General features: G+C 37.2%; 1 protein-coding gene across 2 annotated transcripts in view; it reads right to left on the reverse strand.

The window, feature by feature from the left end:
* The window catches only part of cpne5a (copine Va), a 92,631-nt gene that overhangs the window by 60,071 nt on the left and 15,956 nt on the right, over positions 1-16,604 (reverse strand). The window contains exons 2-7 of one of the 2 annotated variants that reach the window (XM_016542313.1): positions 14,044-14,084; positions 12,098-12,144; positions 7,872-7,975; positions 6,775-6,814; positions 5,626-5,640; positions 5,393-5,469 (exon numbers count right to left, since the gene is read on the reverse strand). In XM_016542313.1, the coding sequence (XP_016397799.1) occupies positions 5,393-5,469; positions 5,626-5,640; positions 6,775-6,814; positions 7,872-7,975; positions 12,098-12,144; positions 14,044-14,084 (324 nt within the window). The remainder of the gene's footprint in view (positions 1-5,392; positions 5,470-5,625; positions 5,641-6,774; positions 6,815-7,871; positions 7,976-12,097; positions 12,145-14,043; positions 14,085-16,604) is intronic. The other variant, XM_016542314.1, reaches the window with a different exon arrangement.

Raw genomic sequence — 16,604 nt, forward strand, 5'->3', positions numbered from 1 at the left:
CTATGAACTCTCAGCCTGTTCTGTTTCGGCCAAGGAGGCCGTCTATGAACTCTCTGCTTGTCCTGTTCCGGCCAAGGAGGCCGCCTATGAACTCTCTGCTCGTCCTGTTAGTATTGCCTTGCCTGTTTTCTCGGTTTCTGATCTTCGCCTGTTTTCCTGGATTTACCCCTTTAGTCTTGCCCCTTTTGATTCTGTTCGCCGTTCGTCGACCTTCGCTAGCCCTAGGATTATTCTTGTGTCTTGCCCGCCATATACCTGTTTGCCATTTGTTCGACCCTGCCTGTGTTTCTGACCTCTCTGCTGAATAAAGCTTGCATATGGATCCGCACGTCTCACGTCTTGTCAGCCCCGTAACAGTATCAGAGCAACAATCCATTTGTATTTCATGGGGTGATTTTTTTGGAGACTGGGTCCATCATTGAGGGCAAAAGCTTGCAATCTATTCCTCCATTCTGTCTGTTGTTGTTCTCTTACAGCTCAGAGTTACTTGTGCTTTCTGTCTTGTTACCATTTAAATCTGACAGACTTTTTTCTTCAGTAAAAAGCTCAAACAGCCCGCAGTCAGAAACACATGACTGTCCCACCAGAGTATCGAATCTGAGGCCTAGATAAGACTCGCTGGCCCATATTTCTCTCTCCCTTTCTTTTTTTCCCACCCCCTTCCTCTCTATTTGTCAATGCAGATCAGCATAATGCATTTCCAGAGTCAAAGCATACAAGTCCTGTTTAACGCTGATATAAAGCACAGGCCCAATCCATCAGTATGACATAATAACCTAATGCCACGGGCCAGAAGCATCATGACCATTCAAACTGAGTGGGGCACAAAGAACCAAACGTCAAAGCTGCCCTTTACCATACAATGTAAATGCAAAATAAGCTGACTTTTTTTCTTATTGAATGCAAATAAATAACAATTTTATATATACAGTACATTGTTGTAAATAACTAATAAGCTAAATTGCCTTACAGTGGGGTCAATCCGATTAAACCAGCATCACTAAAGGCACAGCTTTTAAGGCACAGATGGGCCAAATGTACTGTATTCAATAAGGCTTATGTTACTTCCTTTCCTATATCCCCTATATGAACAGTAGAAAACTGTAATGGAATCAAATGCTGGGCAATGCTTTGTGTTCTTTCGGCACACAGCCAGTGAAGGGGAGATGATGAATTAACACTGCTGAAATTCAAATCCAATAAGACTAGTTTTGCAGTGTGTTTTAAAGCAGTTCAGCCTGCGGCTAAATTTTCCTTACACCCTGTTTATTGCCAAACATACAATTCTCTGTATTCAGCTGCCAAGTGTGTAGTCTCTGATTTACTTATTTCAACACAACGGAGGGATACATTTCAAGAGATGACTGCATCTATATCAGTTGTACAGGACGGATGGAGGGAAAGCTATAGTCTATTTCCTGCAATAGATACCCAAAGACTGCTCTGTGGCTATGGGGAATTATTGAGGTGTGGAAAGAGGACGATATTAGAGAGTTTGTGTGTGTGTAATACAGACGACAAGCTGTTCAAAAGCAGGTCATCCTGCACTCAAGCATTTTACACAATTTTGGTATTTTTTTGATTCCTTAGTTGCACACAAAGTACAAAGTGTCTTTGCTTCAGTTGCTCTCTCCTTCCTTATGTTCTCTATTCACATAAATTAAACCAGTCGAGTGCTGCATCCCAGTTCACCTACTTATACTTAAGCCATTAAAGAAAGTGTAATATACCACTCTGTTGCATAGTTACATGGCCTGTCAATCAACTTATTACAGTTAATATCCTCTTATACACACTCCACATTTCAGTTCATTTAATTTACAGTCAACTATTCTTACCGGATAGAAAATAGCAGCATGTTGATCTGCCAGCTGGGGGGCCTACACGCAAAGAACTTTCCTCATGTTTTTGCAAAATAATGCACTTGAAAGTTAATGGCCCAGCATACACTACCAGTCAAAACTTTTTTGAATAGTAAGATTTTTAATGTTTTTTAAAGAAGTCTTTTCTGTTCACCAAGCCTGCATTTATTTGATCCAAAATACAGCCAAAACTAGGGATGCACTGATACCGATACTGGTATCGGTATCGGGCCCGATACTGGTCTCCTGTACTCGTACTCGTACTCGTTAAAATGCCCCGATACCAAACGCCGATACCACACAGCATGTGATAAGCGCCATATTCAAACAAAGAAACACCGACAACAGAACAACAGACAGCAGAAAGGAGTTAAGGATGTCTACTACGAAGTATATGTATGCAATGAATATAATATAAAACATTCAGTATTAACAGATGTGCGCGAGCTGATTAACAAAGCACGCTGAGTGGATTGAGCGCGCGGCGGCGCAGATGCGCGAGCTTGTCGAGTGAATATATCTTTCTCACAGACATCACTGGAAAGTTTGTAGTTCGGTCGGATATGTCAAAAACAAGTAAGTAAAACAATGCACAAGTTACTTAACGGTAGGGAGAGAGAGAGAGAAAGAGAGACAGAGAGAGAGAGCGAGAGCGGTGCATCCCTAGCAAAAACAGTAAAAGTTTGAAATATTTTTATATTTAAAATACCTGCTTCAGCCCAATATATTTAAAAATGTAATTTATTCCTGTGATTTCAAAGCTGAAGTTTTAGCATCATTACTCCAGTCACATGATCTTTCTTTGTGTATCTTTATAAAAGTTCACAATATTTTTGCAGATAATACAACATGGATATGGAATAACATGGATCCCATTAAATAATTATTTTTCGTCAAGTTAGATACTATTAATCACTCAATTCACTTCACCTAAAACTCTCTCTCAATCATTGGTCTTACACATCTGCCCTGTTTGATGTTTTTCTGCTTGTGTTTGTAGTTCTGAACCGAATAGTCCAATTTTCCAAAGTACACTGGGTTGTGTGCAATATTAGCCATTAGAGCTATCTGCACTTCGAATCTGAAGCTATCTGCACTTCGCCAAAAACAGTAAACCATCTGGGTATTTCAGGGATATTCATTTCAACATTATTTGGGATACACTAATTCTAATTTCGAATATTATTTAGGAGAACAATAATCTTGAGAAAGCCTGGAATAATGCCTACAACCACAGCGAAAGATAACTTTAGATTTTGCATTACTCATTTATTTTTTATTAACATTATCATTATCTAACATTATCAGATCCAGAGCAATATACAGTGTGTGTGCCTCATGTCATATGTACAATACTGTGCAAAAGTGTAGCCACTTATGAAATAATGCCATTATTATTTTTTTTTCATTTCTATTAAGTTGCTATGAACTAATCAAATCCATATTTGGTGCGAGACCCTATGCCTTTCACTGGTTTTATACAAGGAAGTTGCAAAAGGAACATTTGGTACACTAAAAATTCAGGTTTTCTACTGACTTAGTGAAACTTATCAGAAGAAAATAAATATTTTTCGTGAAACTTCTACACTTGCACAGCATTGTATGTCAGTGACACTGCAGAAAACAGTGACTGCAGTACCGTTCATTCTATCCAACAAACCTGCTGTCAAAATTTAAGACTTCATCGTAGAAACTAGCTGTTACTCTGACAACTAACTGAATTCTGTGCAAACACAACCATATTTAGCTCTCTAAAACAAGACTGACAAGCGTTTTCTGCTGCTGTGTGAAAGCAGCCTCTCTGTGTTCCAGCCCTCACCCTTCTTTGTCTGTCTCCATCTAGTTTAACACAAGCTGGGGAAACTGTACAGAGATCAGGGGTTCAAATTCACCCCTAAAGCTTTTAAACTCCCACAGATTTTCATCATTATTGGCCGATCTCCTCTCCACAAGCAAATACCTCCAATCACACCCTCCTTTCTGCACAGATAATGCCCATAAATGAAAGCAATTCATACGCCACAGTGCAGTATGAGATTGAGTGGGTGTTTGAGGTTGATCAATAGGGTCTGCTCCACCCCTAGCACTCACTCAGTTGTGTACTGTATATACAGGCTAACTAAACCCTGCAATCATTACATCTCCCTCCTAAACTTCAGCTCTTTTGTATTCTCTTAGCACTGTGTCCAAGCAGCACCAATTTAAAACAGTTCCAGCTCATGGAGGGAAAATGTCTCTTTAATGTAGACTAAACAAGTTTGTTTCTTCAACTAGAAGTACTTTATTGGTGGATTTTAATTAAAAATAAGAAATGTAAGTAACTATGATAATTACACAAAATACACAGTATTAAATAATCAAACTAAAAATGCTTCTTTTTGCCATTTTTACACAAATTACAACTGTCTCTCAGCTGTGGCATCCTTTCCATCACAGCCAACAAATAATAATAAAAAAGATAAAATTGTAGTTTACTTTACAACTATCTCAGTTAAGTGCTTGTTTCAGGTGAAATATGAGACAATAATGAAAAAACACAGTAAAAATCATTTCTGAATCGATCTGGTATTGTCAAATTATGCAAGAAGTGTAAAAATATCATTTAATTGGACATATTTAGGGTATATTTATATCTAGCCATGAAATTAGATGCAAGTGTTTTCACTGTATGACACTGATGGGGATCAATTAAATACACAAGTGTTTTTAAAAGTTAAAGAGATTATGTTAAGAAATACCATGGCCAGTAGTTAAAGAAACCTCCATCTCTAGGGTTGCATGATGGATACTTTAGCAATAAATGCCGAATGGAAGTCTCTGGTTGTGCTATTAATGCTTGCAATCTGCACCGACAAGCCTAATCTGCTACACTGACATAAGACACAGATGGTGAGGGATAGATGGGAGTATCCATCATCATTCCACAGCTATAACGCTCTAAACGACAGCAGAACACCAGGCTCATTTCAGCGAGATCTGAACTGAAAGACGGGTTCAACTGATCAACTAAAGTGCATGATAGCTTTTTGGCCAAGGTTAAATATACAAGGCCTGTGTGCTTCATACAGCTATAAAGTTAATTAAGAAAAAAATCTATTACATGTTTATGACCTAATTAGCAAAAGATGACTCATTAGTCAAACAAGCTTTGGCACTGGTTGCACACACACTGTAGCTCAGCACTAAATAAACTAAAACATTTACTGGAGTGCTGAGTGAAAAGGGGCTGACACACTAAAACGGTACAAAATAAGTCAAAACGATGGGTCAAAAGAACGTCTTAGTGCCCCAAAAACATCAATATGCACCAATGTGCTGCATAAAATGTAATTCCCCATTTAGGCAATGAAGGTGATCTACTTAAGAACAGCTGCACAGAAAGTCATTTTTCTGTTTCCTATGGCCAGTAATCTATCTGAGATGGCTTCAGGCACAGTTGCTGAGCCCATACAGCTTTTCTAACTTTGAATACATCCCAATCTGATTGAGTATGTAAGCCTGGCTCATAGAACAGTGCATTAGCTTCTTACCCCAGAGGCTTTTCCAGACGACTGCCTGGTGAACCCACTATCTCACCCAGAGTGCAGAAGGTCTGACCCAGGAAGTCCTACAGAAGGGTGGCCCGAACAAAAGAAGGCCCACAGAAGGCGGGATAGGAACATAGGAAGTAAAAAGAGAGAGTAGAATGAGTCAGGGTGGTTCTGGGTATAAATGGGTTGTAGAGGTAAAGAGAAAAGTCTAGGAATGCAAGGCAGAGACGTACGTTGAAATCGGAGGGCTTCCAGTAGGGAGGTGAGGCCGCAAATATAACAATAACAACAGAGCATATCATGTAACCAAAAAGACAAAAAAATAAATAAAATACAAACGAATTGAAGAAGTCAGGCCGAAGAGGATAGAAGAGAAAAAACGAGAGTTAGAGAATAGGGAGAAAGGATCTTGGAGAAGAGAGAAAGGGAAAAACACCCACGATGATCACTGATTACAAAAGAAAGCAAGAAAACCAAATCATAAATCTGAATTTCACTGAAAAGTGAAAATGAACAGACACACACACACAAAACATTCGGGTGGTTCTATACAAAATCATAATTCATAATTTGCCCCTACTGAGAGTTGTTTATTTTCACACTGTCTGTGTAGTTTTGGTACCCGTTTTATTGAATATAATTATGCAAATCAAGTAATGATGCAACCTATTATTTTATAACACTTATATAACTTTTATATACAGTGGGTACGGAAAGTATTCAGACCCCCTTAAATTTTTCACTCTTTGTTATATTGCAGCCATTTGCTCAAATCATTTAAGTTAATTTTTTTTCCTCATTACACACAGCACCCCATATTGACAGAAAAAGAAAAATTTAAGGGGGTCTGAATACTTTCCGTACCCACTGTACTGTAAGAACAAGAATAATAATTTCTGTATATAATTATTTCATTTATATATTTGATATATTTCATTAATTGCACCAAGCAAAAGTCTAATCTGATGAAGTCTAATTTGCATACAAAGAAAGACAATGACTGTTTTTAATCTGAAAAATGTGGTGCAAGTGTTTAGTGAAAACTCTATATTTTTAGCTTGCCTTTCATCAGTTTAATAGGAAACAAATTGTCTGTATTTCCCAAGATATTCAAGCACACTGCAGGATACATTCAGAACCATCAGAAGTCAAAGAGAGAGTTTAACTTCACTTCTTCAGTTTTGCACAGCTTTGATAATGATACAAAATGTCCTTTTTCAGTCATTTCAGATTGCATAAAACCAAGCGAAGAATGAAGAGCATGCATGTCAAAATGTGAGTGCAATTGCCAATGAACACAAAGAACTTTCATATACATCCAAGCAAACACACATGCACATATATACACAAAAATCTAATACAAAGTGCTTCTATACACTCACGTGTTTGGCCAGATCAGGACTTTTGGAGTCAATGTCATATCTGAAATCCAACAAAACAGCTTCAGTTGGTATTGTTATATGATGGCATGTCCCATTTTCTCTTGGATAACAGCTCAATTTGCTCAACCATCCTCACATTATTTGATCTGGAATTCCTATGAGCTAAATCATCCATAAAGCTAATATTTTGATTTCTTGTAGAGAACATTTCTTTAAGTCAGCATGAAATGAAAATTCTGCCTATTCACATCTATTTTCTAAATCCATGTCATAGATATTGAGAACAATTTATCTGTGCATGTTTCTTTTTTTTTTTTTTTATGACCTCGTAATATTTAATCAAAATGTCATAAATGTCATAATGAAAATATGTTACTCTCGGATGTACAGCACAATAACAGAAGAAAAGATCTGTCACTCCTTCAGATGCATTGTGACTTTAACAATCAAAACTTGGATTTCCATCTAGTTGTTGCCATAATTCTGTCCAAATAATACGAGATTTTTTAAATTTCATTTCGCTAGAGAAAAAATTTTACATTTCCCTTTAAATCAGATCCCCCTTAGTGTGCATTTAAATTCTTGATGCTGTTCAATTTTGAGTGGAAGTGCTGCTCTGGGGCACAGCTGGTTGGCTCTGTGAATATTTGCATTGGTATAAGAAGGAATTCGCATAATCGTGGAAGGTTTCTCACTGACAGCATTCTGAACTCTCCAATTAAGTCCAGCCTGCAGTGCAGCAGGTCTTTTTCAACTCAGCAGAGCCCATTTAAGGTGGTGAATGAGAGCGAGATGGACAGTCAGGCACAGGAAGGGAAGAACACGTTGTAAATCATCCCGGATCCCGCGTCACACATTTGCGTTTGAACGGCTGCGTGAAGATTGAGGATAAAACTCATCTGAAATATTTATCACCCTTTCACTGATCCAGCCCCTTAAACATGACAGTCAAGAGAGATGCAGCATCAATAATTACCAAGGAGGACGCACTGGGAGAGAGGGGGACAAACGGAGCGAGAGCAGAAAGACCGGAGTGGGACAGCTCATCGGAGAGCGAGGCAGATTCCTGTGTGTCAGCATCAAAGGGAATAACTCACATGTCAAAGCGCAGATTCTGCTTCTCCTCGAAGAAATAGTCCAGGATGTACTTTCTCACAAAGTCTGGGTTCAGGGTGTTGTCGATGACTTCAGTTCTCCCAAACTACACAAAAAAAGAGAGAACAACTGCATGGGAATGAAAAAGTTGACACCGTGCAGCCACAGACAAATCTACATCTCTGTTCAGTCCATTAACTGCCCTGTTCCTGTGACTCTGCAGCCTTAGGAAAAACTAGGACAGCAAGAGGTGATTTTTTTGAAAGGTGAAGTATCTCTTCTACTGATGAACAGAAACCCCTGCTCAGAATCAGTAATGTGTACATATGTGTGGCACAAAGGTGTGTGTGAGTGTTTGCATGCAAATGAAGTAATAAATAATCAAGAATATTCATGAGTTTTGAGCTCATGCTTGGGATGCCACTTTAATGACAGTCTATTCATCTACCACAAAACATGCAGTACTGTAAACAACTGTGATTTCAATGTTAATGTACAAATAACACTTTGGCTCCAGCTCTCTATGCTATATCTGAATTACTGTGCAACCATAAACATTGACATTTCAATACATTCCTTGTGTAACATCCTCTGAAAATGCAAAAGGCCTTCGATCCACTAATGATAAAAGCTCCTCTTTGTCTTCTACTGTCTCTGTAACGATGTCTGCCTTGCTGGTTTTATGTAAGAAATGTAAATCAGAGTTTGGAATTACAGAGGGTGGGTGAACATTTTAGAATATTCTGCCAATGGAAAGGAAAATGAAGAAGGAAAAGAAAACAAGAAGAAAGAAAAGAAGGAATGCAGGAAGGAAGTGAGAGTAATGTGTTTATGAAAAAGGAGAAGAGAAGAGAAGAGAAGAGAAGAGAAGAGAAGAGAAGAGATGCCTGTCGTCTTTCACTGTATTCTTGAAGGATGCTCTGCAGCTCCCTCAGCTAATTGTGTTTCCCATGAATAATTAAACAAGATGAGGCAGATGAGAAATGCATAAATAAATGAATCACCAGAAGGGTGTTACAACACTCTGGCATTGCAGAAATGAAGGAGATGGCTTATGAGGGATACGGGAATGATAAGGTGATTTAAACATACAGTAAAGACCATCCCACAGTGCTCTTGTTAATGATAAAAGCAGACATCACAGACTGACTATCTCACAAACATTCAGTGTAATATATGCTTACAGCCTGAGGCATGTCTGATGTTCTCTGCAGTAGTTTAGAGATGCATAAACTTTCATATTAAAAGACAATTTCCAAATCACGTAGCCTGAACCACAAATAACACACTTAAATCTGTAAAAATTAGGATGAATTTATATTTCAAGGCCATAAACATTGATAATTGCACAGGCTAGGAATGACTGAACATTCTCAAGCAAAGCTCTGTGATAGTCATTAGGATTCATAACATAATGCTTTATGCACTGCTAATACAACCTCACAGTCAGACTTTACATCTGCTATAAATCATTCTATTAACCTTCTGCTGCACATAAAGCCTTTTACGGTTTTTCATATGGCGCATTATTCTGCAAGTATTGCACTGGTTTTCAACCTTTTTGTCAAAACTGCCTTTGGACAGAAATCCCATCGGATAGAGGAGATGCAAAGAAAAACATTCAACTTAAATCTCCAAACTGCTTTTGAAAAAGCTTTACCTCCCACTGAGTGTTAAAGAGGCAGTCAAGGCACAGTGAAAAAGAGGTGAAACCTGTTGTTCAGACCACTACTGTGCAAAACAAACTCTACAGGAGCATTAACACAAGGTCACATTCAGAAAAGAAGAGAAAGATAAAACACAACATTGTCTGATTTGGGGCAGCTAACATTTGTAAATGCAATGCTGAGACGAGAGTGTGAAATCACAACAGGTACATAAATAAAGTTTAAGCCAATTATGATGCACAGAACAGAAAAACTTTATTATGCAATATATGATATTATGCAAAGTAGGATAAACTAATCAATGACTTTGATAAAAATTACTTGAATTGAAACTGCGATTAAAAACCCTTCAAGATCTAAGATCATGAAAATGATTATCATGTGTTCTGACACCCAATAGTCAATAATATTACAAGGGAAAGAAATCTCATGTTCTCAAGTCACAGATAAGATATTAGGGATTTCTACAAGTTTTTCATGAAGAGCTTTAGATTTTATTTTAAGGCCCATTCACACCAAGGATAACTATGCTAGCATCCAGACTAAGGAAGATAACTATGATTATAACATTTTAATATTTGTTCTAATTCCATAAGAATTGGGAAGTCCGCTTGGCACAGCAATAACAATATCGACACAAAAAAAACGGAGTGATATTGTTGAAATCACTTTCAAAAATTTATTTTTTTCAGCTAATGCCTGATAAAAACATTGATAGTGAATCAGAATCCATCCAACTTTAAAGAGCTTGAGCATTTAATGAGGCAGGCAACATTACTGCAGAGCGCGTTTAAAATAAGTGTTATCAATTACACCATCATTAAAGTTATTGTTCTTGGTGTGAATAGGTCTTTAGATTTGAAATATTTACAACTGCAAATCATGTTCAACTATCTTAAAGGTATTGTACATGATTTTTTGATTGGAATGACACTATCCCTTATTAGTTGAATTTTTTTGTCTAGCCAAGAAAAACACATTGATGCATTTTCCGCCTGCCCATCAGTTTGTGCAATCATAGGCAGCTCATATATGGGAAGCAGGAAACTGAGAGCGTGGTAGTTCAAGCATATCATTCATGTTTAACACCATTTTCAGCTTCATAAAAGTCAACATTTACTCATCCTCATGTTGTTCCAAACCTGAATGAATTTATTTCTTCTTTTCAGCATAAAAAAGAGATTTGGAATAATGTTGGTAACCAGACAATTTTGGCTACTATTTACTGACACTGTATAGAGAAAAAACACCGAGACATTTCTCAAAATGTTCTCTTTTATTTTTCACAGAAGAAAGCAAGTCATACAGCTTTTTTGGAACGACAAATGGTTAAATTATTATTATTATTTTATTTTTGCTGAACTATTTATCGAAAGAACTATACCTTAACTACCAAAAAATACAATTTAGTTCAAAGTATTAGGCTACTCTAGACTGTGTTACAGCAATTTTACTATACATTCAAGACAATACTATTATCCATGGTAAGATCACTTTAATAAATAAAATTCAGTAGTTAGTTGCTTATTAATATGTAAACAATTAAATACAGAAAAAAATATAAGAAAACAAGAATATGAGATACAGTAGCCGAACCATGGACACAATCCCTCTGTCAAAGTAAGGCGCTTATGCTGTGTTAGTAATAAAGAGACAGACACACATACTCCCAAATCTCCTGCTGAGACAGGAAAAACGCACAAAGAAAACTCCATCCTTATCAATCCCTTACAGCTTGACTGCCTCTTTTCCACAGTGGTTGGCATTATACCCAAACAAGAGGCATCTTGCACGGGCAGAGGCATGGAGAAAGAGTCTACGCAGCTAATCAGCGTTAGCAACCTGCTCAGTGTTATGTATAAGCCGTCGTCTTTCATCGTAGGAGAAAGGTGTTCCATCAAAACCGTCTGTGAAGAAGGAAAATCGACACCGGTACCAGTTTTATTTTGGGTCAAAAAGTTGTTACAGCTCCTCATGCGCACACCCTGACTTTTACGACCGCTTTGACGCATTCACATCAGCCTTGAGAACACCTGCTATAACAACTGTCACCTGCTAATAGGGGATTCAATTAAAAGGGTCTGAAACACAAACCAAGACTTGCAAAAGAGAACCGCAAAGCAATTTTTCATACTCAAGGTCTTTTTGCTAGCTCAGTGATGGATATGATAGCCTGAGGATGTCCGATTTTCAGCTGATTGCAATGACCTGCCAAATCCAAGGGCCGGGTCCTCCAGCTCAACGCAATTTAAGTGTGAAAAATCACGTTTAGTGAGCTGGGAAGCATTACAAATGCATTGGCCTGTAACTTTAGAGCCAGATCGAGTTTAATGCTAATCGCTAACGGAAAGTGTACAATCATCTTAACAGTCAATCACTGCCATTAGGGCAGATTCATGAATATTCAACAGGAGAATCAATGGGCAGTGATGCGCACCAGAGGGCTGCGGAGAGACTGAAGGGGGCGGCGATATAGAGAGGATATGCAGAGATGATTAGGGCAAATGAGGGAGTCTCTGTCAGAGCTGATTGTAGGTTTGTTCCTGAACGTGGACACTTACCTCACGCCACTGCTTAGACTCCACTCCCTGAGTGTACAGAACACACACTGAGAAGATGAGAGAGAGAGAGAAATCAGCATCTATTTCACTTTTAAGAAAAAGCTTTTATGTTACAGTTACTGTAGATGCATCTCTGAAGAACAGCTGAACAATGAGAAGCTTAGTAGCCCACAGAAAAGAAACGTCACAAACGAGGCCTTTTGTTAATGTCTCAAGTTTTCTTATAGACAATAATGAAATGAAACAGAGAATAAATTGAGTTTCCTGCTTAGATTTTTCTCCTGTGAAATAGACTTTATAATTTTCTATAATTTGTGTATAGAATTTTGGAAGAAATCACAAGCCAAATTATTTGCCTTATACAATATTTATAAATTATTTTATATAATGTAGGGCTGTAACAAATGATTATTTTGATCATTAATAATCTATTGATTATTAGAATTAATCGACTAACCATTAATGATTTCACTGATTAATCAGTAGGCTTTGATTTATTAAGTAATATTAATTACAAACAATTACATTACTATTATACAATAACACTTTTTTTTTTTTACAAAATAAATAAATAAATGTGGCACACAAAATGGAATGATAGACAGAGAGATATTCTCATTCACCATTTAATTAACTGTGTGAAAAATTAACTGACTGACACATCATTTTGCCCAACATCTCCTTTTGTAAGACGTGGATATGGAACAAAAAAAGTGATAACACTATTTATTTTTAGGTGAACTATTTTATTCACAACATTATCTTTAAAAAAAAACATTAACTCTAAAAAAACTAATTTTGAATACCTTGCATTCACCAATAAAAAGATTTAACATTACCTAGCTTCAAATTGAGGTGCTGCTTAGTAATTCTAATTGAAAGCGATACTGACACTTTAGTACTGTAAAACTGCTTGTAAAATAGTGCAATTGAAAAAAATACTTGACTGTACTTTACTGGAGTGCCAAATTGCAGAGCTCGTGCAAGCATTTACATCATTATGATAAGATGCTTTCTTAACTGCTGTTTTCTCACCGCTGTAATTTTTGTTGTGTTAGTTTTGTTACTGAGAGGGAAATGCAGCACATATTTATCTAAACAGCACACTCAGCAGTGTGGGCAGCATCAGGATGTTTGCTAACAGTAAAGCATGGCTTGCATATATCAAACTTCATTTTACCCCTAAATGAATAATGGAAAAGAAATTCACTGTGAGTATTTGAGGAGCCAAAAGTTCACACTTGTTTTGGGATTCAACATAAGGGTAAAGAGCCAATATCTACCTACTAGGTTTTTATTGGGTCAATACAAAAACATTTGAAAGGAAAATAAAAAGGTTAACTTCAAAGTTATTAGTTTTACAAATACAACATTTTGGAGAATGAGGGTTAAATGAAGATTAACAGAATTCTAATACTCTAATAATGTTAAACATTACGTTTCCTTGATGAAAGAGCAACGTCTAAGCAATAAATGTTCTTCTTGCAACGATTAGAATCGCAAAGGTGGCCAGACTATTTGACCCACTGCTCTCTATTTCATAATCTCATGTCTTCAGCAAGAGATTTACTGTACACAGGTCTAAATGTCCCCATGACTCGTGAAGCATTTGTATTCAGGTGGCTGAGCTCATGCTCTGCATATATTAAGCACTTCTGCATTTCTGTTGATAGTAAAGAAAAGCTGTCACATTGTGATGCAAATTCTATGCATGTGTTTTAGGCAACTTGGAGAAATAGCAGAGTAGACAATTTGCAGGCAAACTGTGGAAAGCAGAAGAAAGTCGAAGAGGTGTGTGGAAGAGACCGAACCTGAGAACAACGTGTCAGTGGGGTACGAAGCCTGGAGACTGAGTTTTTCAATGTGTGTAAAAAAAAAGAGATTTTAAAATGATTTTAGGTTAAAAAAACAAGTGCTTCAGCTAGGAAAAAAAGAGAAGTACTTACAAGGATCAGACTTGGAGAACGTGTCCCGATCTAACAGGTTTCTGGGGAAACAGGAAGAAAAAGAGAGTCAATTAAGGGGTGATAAACTAGGTCACTTTGGTCAAACAGTTCAGGCATAAAATGATACAAAGGCCTCACAAATAAGCCTAATGGAGCTCTCATTTACTTGTTATTTCAGAAACCATCCATTGCCTTCCATTAGCAGCCACAAAAACATCTCTTGACATTACATTTTTTGTCATTTTCTCTGTGTTTTGAAGCAAGATACACTTTCATCATTATTCTCCAGTCACTCCAAAAATTCAGTGATCCATTCGAAAGCATAAGGAGCAGCATATGGCTACAAAAACATTAGCAGAGCACTAACACAAAATAGAAGAATCTCTATGATCAATGCTTCATAAAACATAAACATTCACATACACAAACTATGCAGATGCTGGAAACACAGCTTTATCTGCATTATAAATACACAAACTATCTATAATTATTATTTTTAACCTGTTTATCATTTTAAAGGAACTTCATATCGCTTCATCTCTCACGATCATATCTCTCTCTTATGTAGTGAACAACAGTAAAATTGGCATTCCAATAGCAGGCCTATTAACATATTATGGTATGAACAAGTGATAGTTCAACAGTTTCCTATCATGTTTGGACTCTTTTTGCTCCCCATGAGGTTGGTAATAATTTGAAAGAGGTTTGCTAAAGAAATACTGCATGGGTAAAATGTTAAAAACACTGTTTAACTTTTTACTCCACTATATGCAAATGAGTTCCACACTAGGGCGGGCAACACCATGGCCACCTCGGACACAAGAGGCCAATCACATTTCTGGAATGGAGAGGTGCCAGATTCCAGTCTCCTCCTCATCAGAAGGAGATAAAGTACCTTCCCAAAAGACACTCCTTGTTCTGTGTTTCCAAGCTGTGTGGAAGGAGGCAATAACAGATACACTGTTCTGAGTCTCCGGTACATCCAGAGAGACAGTAGCAGATACAGCGTTCTGAGTTTCTGGCCTGACGAGAAAAGAGATTTCAAGACAGCTAAGGTTCAACTCAGCTCCTGAGTACACAACAGAAGTTCAGCATCCTCCAGGTCAGCGCATCGACAGCTACGCAACTCTGTGCCGTCCCCACTGCACGCATTACCTATGGAAGACGTCTCTACCACTGGATTGATCACCCGACCGTGAAACGTAAATATAAACTTACCAAACCTCTTTCCTAAAGACCTTGGCTTAGTTTATACCTGCAGCCTATGCTTTTCTAACCTGTTTAGATAACATTTACTTGGGGTCAGCATTACAAATAATAGTTATATTATTTGTTCAGAGATAAATAAGCAGTTATTTATCATTAATTCCACCAGAGCCATTAAGTGGTTTCCATAAGCAACATTACCATAGAATTATCTTCCATTGCTACATTCAGCTCAACAGCATTGCATTTTGCCATTCTGTGTTCACTCCATTTATTTGTTTCTACAATTTATTTGGTATCTTCTTTCATATTTAGTTGTCTATTATCTATTAGCAGTGCCTAGTCATTTATTGGTATCATCATCACTAGTTGTTGTATTTACTCTTGCATATCTATTGTTAATACATTTCATTAATCTTATTACAATTGTGTCTTCTTCGTGTTGATGATCCAAGTCTCTACTAGCTATCTAAACCACCAATCTTTCAGATAAATCAGTTGACCAACTCCCTCCAGTTTGTGAATCTCAAATTGTTGAACAGCTTGTGGGAAGCACTCCCATAGTGCCAAATTAACAGTCCTAGACTGATGCACTGAACTAAGCGAGTTGGGAATTGATCTGATATACTCATAACCGCACCTGGAGTGACGTGTGACCCAAAAATCACAACGTCATTGGTGACGTGAGTCTCACTTACTACACTTATACTGCTGTGGCATACTGATTTTTAATTGCGCTTTCCTGCACAAAATCATGAATTGGGTTTTGGCAAACAAGCTGTAAGAGTTAATGATTTTGGACCATGGTTTTTATAGAAGTCTTGTGGTTGGGCATTTCTAGGGGATTTATTTAAGAGGTACCACTTAGAATCCAGGTAGGGGTCCATCATGAACCGGAAAGTTAGTCTGATCATCTCCAATGTCTACTTGATTAATGAACCTGGGTTCAAAAGTGAGCTGAAATGACAGATTCTCAGTGCGCCGCTGTGATTTAATTTAACTGCTCTTTGGAGACTGCTGAATTAAACCGTCTGCTAAATCAGCCTGGTCTCATGTTTATATGTAGGTATTAATACGTAACATTAACAAGCACAAAATGTACATTTTTGTACGTTTTTATTAATGCTAAAACGTTCAATTTAGACGTATTTCAATGTTTAAAACATTCAAATAGCTACGTATTTTTAGCTAAAAAAACGTATAAATATTTACGTATCTTTTATATCATTAAGATATTCGTATCAATGCATTTTTATCATTTTATCAATAAGCGATTTAGATTTTTAGACCCCTTAACCTACCCCCAAACCTAAACCTACCCATTTTATAGCGAATATGCATTTTTATCATTTTAT

The sequence above is a fragment of the Sinocyclocheilus rhinocerous genome, unplaced genomic scaffold (assembly GCF_001515625.1).
Source record: "Sinocyclocheilus rhinocerous isolate Xijiao unplaced genomic scaffold, SAMN03320098_v1.1 scaffold1600, whole genome shotgun sequence".
NCBI classification, from domain to species: domain Eukaryota; kingdom Metazoa; phylum Chordata; class Actinopteri; order Cypriniformes; family Cyprinidae; genus Sinocyclocheilus; species Sinocyclocheilus rhinocerous.